Raw genomic sequence first — 11,394 nt, 5'->3', positions numbered from 1 at the left:
TTTTTTTCGAACATTGTTTTAGAATTTTTTTTCACATTTGTTTCTTTCGAATATTTTTTTTCGAACATTGTTTTAGAATTCTTTTTTCACATTCGTTTCTTTCGAATATTTTTTTTCGAACACTGTTTTGAAAAAAATTTTTTTTTGAAAAATCTTTCGAATATATGTATGTATATTCTCGAACATTGTTTTAATTTTTGTTTTTGAAAATTGTTTTGAATTTATTTTTTGCAAAATATTTCTCTCGAACATTTTGTTTTTAACAATGTTGTTTTGCACAACATTCTCTGCAATGTGGGCGTGGCTAGCATTCAATTTTCAAAGCGTTACCCCTCTTCAGCTAAATTAATTCAGCTCATAATTCTGAATATTCCGTTTTCTATGAACATTTTTATATAAAGTGTCTGTCCCAGTTGAATTTCTTGTTGAAATTAAAGAAAAAAGAATTAATCACCTCTCACTATGCGCCCAAAATTTTCAAAAGAACCAAATATTTGAAACCTAGCAATCAACACTTGTGCTATGAAATTTAAAACTTAAAGAAAACTTATTTACTTACTCACTTAAAATCTTAGAGAGTTCATATTTCATACATATTTATGGATGTACATTTGTATAATACGAGTAAGCTTGCACTATACACAAAAAATCAAACTTGGCAAAAATTATTTTTTTCTCCAAAAAACAGCAAGAAAAAGTTGGTTTGTATTGAAGTGTTGTGGAGCGTTTTCAACGCTCACTGTGTTTGTTTTTTGAATTTTTGTCTCAAATCTTAAGCACTTGCTTTGTCAAGCATATTTTTAATTGCCTAGTACCAATTCGCTACCCACTAACTGTATCGTTGCACATCGTCGCCGTCGCCGTCTCTTCCTTTTCCTACTTTTTACAAATTATTTCTACAATTTTTACATTCTCTTTTTCCATACAAACTTGCTCCACCCTACCTACTTTTGTCTGCATGCATGTCGCGGTTGTACATTCCTTGCTTTACTGTTATTTACTTATCCGCCGGTCGGTTCTTGAACAATTGATCCACGACACTCTCATCGGCCAGCGTTGAGATGTCGCCAACATTGCGATCGTTCAGCGCTACTTTGCGCAACACACGACGCATTATCTTGCCGGAGCGTGTTTTGGGCAAACCGGGTGCATGTTGTACCACATCGGGCATAGCGAATGGTCCGATGCGTTCACGCACCAATTTCTTCAATTCCGAAACCAGTTTGGCGTCGAATGTTTCATTCTCATTGGGCGTTATGAAGCAATAGAGGCATTCACCCTTTACTGCGTGTGGTCGCGAGACGACTGCAGCTTCGGCTACACGATGATGTTCGGTAAGCACTGATTCCACTTCGGCAGTGGACATAAGATGTCCAGAAACGTTAAGCATGTCATCGACACGTCCGGTGATCCAGAGGTAACCGTCGGCGTCGCGGCGGGCACCTGAAAATTAGAGAGGAGTTATTGAAAATATGAATTAAAGAGTTGTAAAAAAAATCGACGAAGCCCTTTGAATTCCATTGATTTATGTGTAACTGTAGTTAAAAAATTTCCTTTGCTTTTCAAATCGAGGCGCTCCCATAACGTGATGTATCATGAGCAAGGCTCAAGGACTGATGGGAAAAATCTTGTATTTTCTTGAATAAACGAAGTCTAAATTAGGGACAGTACTTCCATGCCTATTATCCAGTAAAATATCGGTAATTCCACAAACGTGATTCAGTACTTTGTAGATCACGTGAAGTTCGTCTATTAAAAAATCTAAGTTTGGATCCATTTAGATCATATCGGGAGGATTTGACGGTTTAGTTCAGCTATTAAAGAACTTAGGAGAATTCGTAATATCAATATGAGATTGTCTCCTCAAACAATGATATCTTTCTGAACGAAACAAAAAGCTATATTGAGATCTGTATCCATCTCTTAAGACTCTTAAGAATACCTTGAAAGTTTTTACGAGGTTGAGTTAAGTTGAAAGTACATATTAAAAAGCTTCTAGGTATTCTTATGAGTCATTTCACCCTCGAAGATGCAAATCTAAGGCGAGAAGTTCGGGACTTATATCTGGATCCATTTCCAACTAGCGTAAAAAGTTAAAATTATGTGAATCATATCTGAGCATAATGTATAAACTCATCTAACTCAACAGATCAATATCACTTAGAAGAAAAGACAAAACCACAAACCATAAAAGTTCCAAGAACAATAAATGAACGTAAAGAGGCGTAGTGCTAGACGTACTCAGAAATACTAAGACGCAATAACTGTCATTTTGGAGTTTTTATGGAAAACCAAAACCCAACTCACCATCTCCAGTGCAGTAGAAGCCAGGAAATTTGGAGAAATATGTGCTCTCAAAACGTTCATGATTGCCAAACAAAGTGCGCATCATACCCGGCCATGGTTGTGAGAATACTAGGTAACCTTCACCTTCGCCCTTGACCTCAACACCACTCTCATCGAGTAGCGTAGGCTTAACGCCAAAGAATGGGAATGACTGCAAAACAAAAGAAATTTATATTTAATTTTTTTATTCAAAAAAACAACAAGAATAACTTACCGCCGAGCCCGGTTTCATCGGCGTAGCGCCGGGAATGGGTGTGATCACGTGACCACCAGTCTCTGTCTGCCAGAATGTGTCAACAATCGAGCATTTCTCTTTGCCAATATAACGATAGAACCACAGCCAAGCTTCTGGATTGATGGGCTCACCCACGCTGCCTAGTACCCTTTAACAAAAAAGTGGTCATTATTATATTTGTTTAAGCTAAACATACAAAATTTATTCGAACTAACTTCAAACCGTTTAGATTGTGCTTCAAAACCGGTGCTTCGCCAAACTTCATCAACGCACGTATAGCTGTAGGTGCGGTGTAGAATTGTGTCACCTTGTATTTGTCGATCACTGCCCAAAAACGATCATTATCCGGATAGAAGGGTGTACCCTCGAACTGTAAGTGGTGATAAGAAAGCTCAAATCATTGCGCAAATATTTCAGAAATCCACAACACTCACCATCACCGAAGTAGCGCCATTAGCCAATGGTCCGTACACCACATACGTGTGTCCGGTGATCCAGCCAATATCAGCTGTGCACCAAAAAATATCACCTGGCTTATAGTCGAAGACAATTTTGAATGTTGTAGCCGCATACAACAAATAACCCGCTGTAGTATGCAAAACACCTTTTGGCTTGCCGGTGGAACCACTTGTATACAACATGAAAAGTGGATCTTCGGCCTCCATCCATTCGGGGTAACAGGCTGGCTCCTTGTCTTCCATCTCCTCATGCCACCAGAAATCACGATCTTCCGTCCACGGTATATCCTGTTCGACATGATCCTCAGCACAGGCTGTTACACGTTTCAAATGTGACACCACAATACACTTTTCCACCGTGTGACCCATCTCTTCGGCCTTTTCCAAAGCCACATCACAGAGTGCCTTCAGGTACAATGGTTTCTCGCCACGCCAAGCACCATCAGCGGTGATCAACACCTTTGCCTGACAATCGAACATACGTTCCGCCAACGAATCGGATGAGAAGCCGGCGAAAACAATGGAATGTACAGCACCGATGCGGGCACAAGCCAACATGGCGATCGGCAGTTCAAGTATCATCGGCATATAGATGGAGACACGATCACCTTTCTTGACGCCATGATCCTTAAGTACGTTGGCGAAGCGACAGACTTCTTCCAGCAATTTACGATAGGTGAGACCACGAGAATAGTCGTCGGGATGATTGCCTTCCCTGAAAGAAATGAAATGAATATCGAAAAGAAATGGCGTGTTAATGTGACTTGATAATAGATAACAGAAGTTTTCTAAATATATAACACTGGTGAAAAATAAACCGTTATTTTCGTATTGTTTGTATGCTTGCAGAATAGAGCTAACAGCAAAAAATTTCCTCTAATGAGAAGATAGCACAATTTCATCAGATATTTACGCATGTGTTGGCATGTGTACATACATATGTGTTTAATTGCCGTCAAACCGTAAAATATTTGTCGCCTAGTTTTTGTTGTTAATTTACTGCTTGTCAATATGATTACGCCGGGTATCTCTAAGTGACGGTGATACCATAAACTAAAATTCATCTGATCATAGCATTCAATTATCAGCACACTTACTAGTTAGCTTCTCTATCTAGCCTGTCCATGACTTAGTAATTATGATATGCTTGGCTTAAATTTCGCGGGCAATTAGACTAACCGCACGGCATAATTGATAATTGACGATTTATGCTAAAGCCTATATAAGTTATAGAACGCTTGCATTTATACAATTTATATGCTGAATTATGATTTGAAGCTTTTTACTATCATTTCCGGTAAGACCACAGACTGAGTTATGATTTTCAACGCCCTTGAAAGTTTGTTTTTAATTTTTTTTTTTGTAATTTTGCTTACAGAACAATTGCTTGGTACAGGTGTTAATGGATCGAGATAAAATAGCAATATAAACATATGTATATTATATGATCAAATTTGAGCCGGACTGGGAGAGAAAAATTACTATACATATTTTCACGTATTTCCATACAAATATTTATTATCATCTTCAAAATAGGCTCTTGAGCCGATAGAAGCCTGTAATAAATCCAATTTTCCATACACTTGCTATAAGCCTAGGTTGGGATGGCCGAGTGTCTTCAGCGAATTTTGGTTTTTTCAGTTTCGGTTCAATTTTTGAAGGCATTTCGCTTGATTGTTATACAGTTTGGAGCTCATATTCTTAAACCGACATCTGGTCAGCAGTACTGATGCGTTTGATTAATTTAGTGTTCTCAGTTTCTTTATCAAGCATCTATTTTGCGACCACTACTCGACGTCGTTTTTGCAAAATATTCAGACAATTGGCTCGTTTCATACCCAAAAAAAATTTATCTGCTTTTTTGCTTTTGATGAAATAAGCGATTGTATTTTGCAAAATCTCTGAAGTTTTCTGACCTGGAAGCAACCGAAGCATTTGATTCCTTTTGATATGGTAAATATTTGGTTTGGCTACATGCCATCAGAATTTGAAGATTAGAGTTCAACTCCTCTTTCTTGCTGATATGTTTATACATATTTCTAATTTTTTGGCAAATCTTGTCCAATTTTTCAAACCGCCGCTTGACATATTATTATATCGCCAATTTTTTAAGGTGATAAAAACTTGTTCGTTAGGTTTTGAGATACCCAAATGAAAGTGAATATATAGGTGAATTGTGCTATTCTATTGCTCATTTGTCGGAAGCAGTCCGAGCGGAAAACTATAGAGTTTTTCAATAAGGGGCTACAAACAGAGACCGATAGGAATAACGACCCCATTTTTTTCCCGCTCTTTTGACATTTCTCTTCATTAAGGTTTGCCATTTCATTATGGAAAGATAAACGATCCAACAAGAGGCGAAATTACTAAAATTTACTACCGAAATTCAGAGTCAGTGGCCTTAACTTTAAGGGCGCTACGTCATAATCGTCCTGTCGCTAGCGCATTAATTGAGGAAGACCCAAATCAGTCTCTCACACCTCGATCTCAAGCGTTGGGCATCACTGTGAAGCCGTTGGGCCGTACTTCTTCCGTGATGATCAAGACCGGCTCGTTACTGTGAATGGGAGTCGCTGCCGCTCAATGAATAATTTTTGGCCCGAATTGGATGATATGGACTTGGACAATATGTGGTTCCAACAGGATGGCGTCACAAGCCACACAGCGACATAATCGATTTATTGAAAACCAAGTTTGGTGAACGTGTTAACGAATTACCTAGTCAATGGGCTGCCACGGTCGTGCGATTTGACATCGTTAGACTATTTTCTATGAGGCTACGTCAAGTCTATGGTCTATACCAACAAGCTACCGACGAGTGATGAACTTCGTACGAATATCGCACGTGAAATTGCAGCAGTATCAGCCGATTTATGCTTGAAAACCGTCGAAAATTAGGTTCAGCGTCTGCAAGCGTGCCCAAGGTGGCCATGAAAAAAAATCGAGTTCCATACATAATGGCATCGAATGGACATTCACAGAAATAAGGAATTTCATTGATAGATTTTTTAGACTCATAGTCTCTTGGGCAATGTTGTTCAGCATGAGCCGTAGAATATTTTCCTATTTTATAGAAAAAAGTAAACACACATTCGTACGTAATAGAAATTGTCTTACGTAATTTGGGCATACGCACGATACGGATTATCACTGCATGTCGTTTATTTCTAGACGCTTTTTTACGGTATTTTATAATAAAATTGAATAAGGTCTTGAAATATACGAACTCGTATCAATTATATCATAAATTCGGCATGCAAATCGCCATAACACAGGAGCACAGAAATAATTTCAATTACATAAACTGGTGCGCCAGTACTCATAACACAAAATAATCACTTGGTTATTTAATTCTTTCTCTTTTCACCTTTCACAAGCGCCTTATAGGGTGAGCAGTGCATTTTTCTCAGTGTATCACCACCTGATGCATACAAAAGTATTGTAAAGTTTGCTTTTAATGCGTGAAACCCAATTGCAAATTGTTTAAATACACCGCACACACACACACAACTAAGTACTTACAAATACATACATATATATTTTTATTCTTGAATTTAAATGTGAATTAAAATTCCAGACTTTCGAGAAAAGGCAAACACGACGTTTTATATTACAAACATACATACATACATACATCTATATTTATGTATATGCATATACATATATCTATATGTATGTATATGTATGCATATACGGTACTTGCAAATCGAATTGAATAAAACGAATTGAAACGATTTACAATTTCACTAAATACAGTTATATTGCATTTCGAAAAATAATACACGCCAAGGCTAAAAAGAACTGTGCTCCAGCGTTGGCTGGCGTTTAAGCAGCAACAATGTTTCAATACAATGACTTACTAGCAATTTTGTATTTGTCCCAACACTTGTACATACATACATATGTGTGTATAGATATAGTATGCAAAGCAAGTGAAACAAAAGCACTTGCTAGAAAGTGTTTGTTGCCATTGTGCAATTTTCAATTAAAGGTCAACTGCTATGACAACACGGATTAGCAGAAACAATGAAACGTGCTCTGTCGCAAGGCGAACGGAAGTAAATTTGCAAGCGGTTAGTTCTTTAACCCGTATTGATTGGTAAAACACACCGAAGTCGATAAACAATTATTTTTATAAATTTTACATATTATTGCAAACATTTCGAATTGCTTGCCGAAAACGCCAGTCGACTTTACGCTCTATAACCTCAACGAATTGTTCGTAAAAAGTGGTGGTGGTTTCTTTGTGACGAATTAAAGGTCAAATCGACCTTTCGCTTTTGTTGCAATGCAATTCCATATCATTCCAAATTGATCTATGGGTTGAAATATCACAAAACAATACAAAAACGTACTAACTATGCCAGGTGAAAAATAAGAAAATGCCTTAACTTCGGCTGCACCGAAGCAATGGTATACTTCCCTACACAGGTGCACTTCTTATAGCATAAATAATGAGTATAAAGAGATCCTTATCATTATTTTGATTAATTTGTTTGGCAACTATATCGTTGTCCGATGTGAACTATTTAAGTTAGGTTAGATTGCGGATCTAGAGAGATCGCATGTAGTCCTTAGTAAAGCCATAGAACAGAAGACCTCCTGTGTTCGAACTTATAAATTAGCAAAACGCTTAGTAGCCAATACACATTTGCACAGGCGTTTAATTTTCATACCCGCCAGTTAGCTGGGATGTCTGAAGATATGCGCTCCCAAGTGTTTAAGTCTTGACCTACTAAACGCGGAACAGTCAATAAGAAAGTTGTGAGTTGTTTTCACCTCAAATTCTTCTATATAGTTTTTGCAGATGGCGTCTGTTAAGACTCCCAGCCTTACAGCATGGGCAATGGCCTGTTAAAAGCCCTAAAATTAGGAAGAAGCTAGTCTTACTGAGCGCATAGAGATCACTAGATCTCTTGCGATCGATCTTAGGCCAAACGGTTTTTGGAACAGCGCATGTACCGATGGTGGCGCAGCGCTGGCCAAGCTCCCGCGAAGCGCAGCTATCTATTAGTAGAACACAAGAGGATACGGGAGCACCGACCTGCTCCCATTCTACTGATAGCGGTTCTTGGGTGCCTTTCCCTGCTAACTGATCAGCTTTTCAATTTCCTGCGATTCCACTGCAGCCTGGCACCCATAGCAGTCTTTTCACAAGGACACTCGATGCTATAGATAGAGAAGTTAGGCACTGCTTGACCAACTCTGAACGCACTGTTGAAGAGTTCAAGGCTAGTATCGCCGTCCTGATATCTGAGGAGATGGTTACTACTCTGAAGGGGACTGAAATCCGGAGCAGTAAATGTACTGCTATCGTAATGATTGCAACTTCGGAAAAGCACTGTAACTGTCAGGAAGTCTGAAGTTGGAGTTGATAGAGAGCTACTACAATAAACCCCCCCACCAAACTTCCCTCAAGCTTTAACCCATCGGTAAAGAATCTCCTTCTCTGTTCATATACCGACAAGAGATTTGTCGGTGGAAGAAGTAGTGGCGAAGAGGGGCAGCAGAGAAGAAGCCGCATTAGTTTGGTTTGGCGACTCCATTATCCAAGTGATCTCTATCGATTTCTTTTGCAAGTGTGATCTTTTCTAGAGAACATCCTCCACCACATAAAAACCGAACCTATGGTGTCGTAGAGCCAGAGGATCACTTTCGATAAGAGACCCCACCTTTTGCCAAGAGCTCTTCTACAGCATTATAAGGCAATCGTTGCCTTTTTGCTCTCTCTTTGAAATTCGGCTTCTATGAAAGCTTCAGGTTCAGGATGAACCCTAAATATTTCACTTTATCTGCCGCTTGCAGACGGATGTCTTCCATTTGCGTACATTAATCCATGCAAAATTTCGTGAAGACATTTCGTCAAATAAAAAGGTTTTCTGTATAAAGACTTCAGTTCGATCAATCAGTTTCTATGTCAGCTATACGCTATAGAGCTTCAATCTAAACGTTCAGAGGTTAAAATCCCCCATAACTGGCTAAGTTCAACAATTTATAAGAGTGATTTTGGTTTCCAACTAAAGCTCAAAAGCTTGTCAAACGTCTCAAATCTCTTTTCCATTAGTCGAGTTGCTTGAGTGGTGTAAAATTTGAGGGCAACAACTGTAGAAAAGGAAAGCCTATTGTTAATACCTACAGAACAATCCAATCAGTTCTCTATAGTATGACTTCCATCAACGGAAAGTTTTAAACTTATTAAGAAGGTACATACATAGTATATGTGGATGCTCCAAGCACCTGTTGCTAGACCTCCCGGCAGTCTATAGACGCAGGATAAAGGCCCTTGGATCTATGTATCCAAATAGATGTCTTAAGTGTAATGGACTATTATACTTTTTTAGAGTGTCGGGAAATTTACTCGTACAAGAAGATCACATAGTAATATTGTGAAAAACAAGCCTAAACTAAACTGATGTCACCCAATTAATAATTGCACTCAATATAAATATGTGGTGAAACAATATTTTACGATACCTTGATAGGTAATTTTCTTAATCACCTGTTAATTATAAACAAAGTCGCATAGACTTTTTGTGATAAAAAAATCAGTCGGCCAGATGAACAAAACGCAAAATGTGTCAACGTTACGTTACGTATGCAAGCAAAGTTCGCTTTGAAATGTGAATTCAAACGTGTGGGCAAAAAAAAATTAATTTCTATTAATAATGCTAGAAAGTGCAGAAGAAGCGGTATCTAAAAAAATCAGACTAATGAAATAGCACTGCTGAGTAATTTATGGCTAATAGACCTTCACCAAGAAAATAAAAGCAAGCTAAACCAGCTACCCATATTTTTGAATGTCCAACCAATATAAGAAAAAGAGCAATAAAAGCTTTATAGACCCACTGACGACGCTTAGTCTACAACTTCTAAACAATAACATGTTTGTATGTACATATGTATGCATGTCTGATAGACTTATATTCATGAGAACGTTTAAAAACAACAAAACGTATACGATTATTTTTATATAATTATATGCCGCTGCAGTTAATAGCCCTTAATCTCTATTAAGAGTTAATGCTAAAGCTTTAATGATTTACGCCGCCCACACGAAGGTGTCTTATATTTATGACGATTAATTCGTCATTCGTGATTTTTCTTTTATTTTTTGGAAATAATTTTTTTTAATTTTTACTCAACAGCTGTGTTACAATATGAGTGAAACGGTAAAGTGTAGATTTGTATATAAATGTCATCATATCATCTTTATGTATGATATGGAGAGTTAGGTTGCCAGACCCTAGCTAGAGTAGTTATAGAGAGTTGCTGTTAAATTCCAAGCTCAAGCTCTCATAGAGCTCTTCATGCTCTCAAAAAGCTTATATAGAGGCATACATACATACATCGAGCACCGAAGTTAATCGCTGTTTTATGAAGTAAATACTGTCATTTAGTATGTTGAGATCACCTACGTTTCTTAAACGCTTCACCTCACTTCATCTTTCGACCTTTTTCTCCTTGCTTGAAAATATTTTAAAAGAACAGAAGTAAGTTGAGAGTGTTGGGTGAAAACAGAGATCACTGTATTATAATGTTAATACTTTCTGAAGTAGTAGTAGTCACTTAGCTTGGGCTTACGAGCTGGCTGAAAAGTTATAGTTAGACCTAACTATCTCTATAAAAATCACAATTGATTCGTGTGATAAAGCATTTTGAGTAACCAGAACTTTGATATTTCGGAAAAAAAGAGTAAAAAGGAAATTTCGCGTATTCATTAAGAAAAATATGCTGCTGACTCCAAAAATTGGCTTGATTAGTGATACCCAGACTCTGTATCAGGCAGACAACCATTCGCAAATGATTTGTTAATTATTGTAGAGGCCATTAGAAGTCTGAAAGGCGATAGACGAAAATATCAAAAAAAAATCACAAAATATTTTCGCGTGTCCCGAAAATGAAGTTGATCGCTATAACCGACTCTCTGAAGATATCAGAGAGACATGTTGAACGAATCTTTCATGAATTGATGACACCGTGCAGTGCTTCGAGTTTTTCAATCTCATTAAATCAGATTTTTTGCATCGGCATGGGGCAATGGGTGAAACATGGCTCCATCAATTTATTCCGGAGTTCAATGGACCGTCATCAAAACAGAATGCGTGCGTTAAAGTGAATATAAAGTGTGAAAAATACAACGATCTGCTGGTAAAGTAATAGTTCATGCCCTCACATCACAAGATAATACTGGCTAGAAAGGAATTAGGTGCAATGAAGGGTTAATTGCCGAATCTTAAGCCTATTTAAGCAAAAAATCAAATCGTTTTCTACTAAAACAGTTTAAAGATATCAGAAAATCGATCTTTATAGCAAATACTTTTCAACCTGTTAGATACAAATTTAATATCAATTAAA

General features: G+C 37.7%; 1 protein-coding gene across 1 annotated transcript in view; it reads right to left on the bottom strand.

Moving 5' to 3' along the window:
- Positions 1-271: 271 nt before the first annotated feature.
- LOC120777685 (acetyl-coenzyme A synthetase) overlaps positions 272-11,394 on the bottom strand; it is a 28,483-nt gene continuing 17,360 nt past the window's right edge. The window contains exons 2-6 of the mRNA XM_040109159.1: positions 3,016-3,754; positions 2,797-2,951; positions 2,561-2,729; positions 2,308-2,497; positions 272-1,443 (exon numbers count right to left, since the gene is read on the bottom strand). Of these exons, the coding sequence (XP_039965093.1) occupies positions 998-1,443; positions 2,308-2,497; positions 2,561-2,729; positions 2,797-2,951; positions 3,016-3,754 (1,699 nt within the window). The 3' untranslated portion in view covers positions 272-997. The remainder of the gene's footprint in view (positions 1,444-2,307; positions 2,498-2,560; positions 2,730-2,796; positions 2,952-3,015; positions 3,755-11,394) is intronic.

Source organism: Bactrocera tryoni, chromosome 5 (assembly GCF_016617805.1).
Source record: "Bactrocera tryoni isolate S06 chromosome 5, CSIRO_BtryS06_freeze2, whole genome shotgun sequence".
Classification (NCBI taxonomy): Eukaryota; Metazoa; Arthropoda; class Insecta; order Diptera; family Tephritidae; genus Bactrocera; species Bactrocera tryoni.
This window is presented reverse-complemented; position numbering and strand designations above follow the sequence as displayed.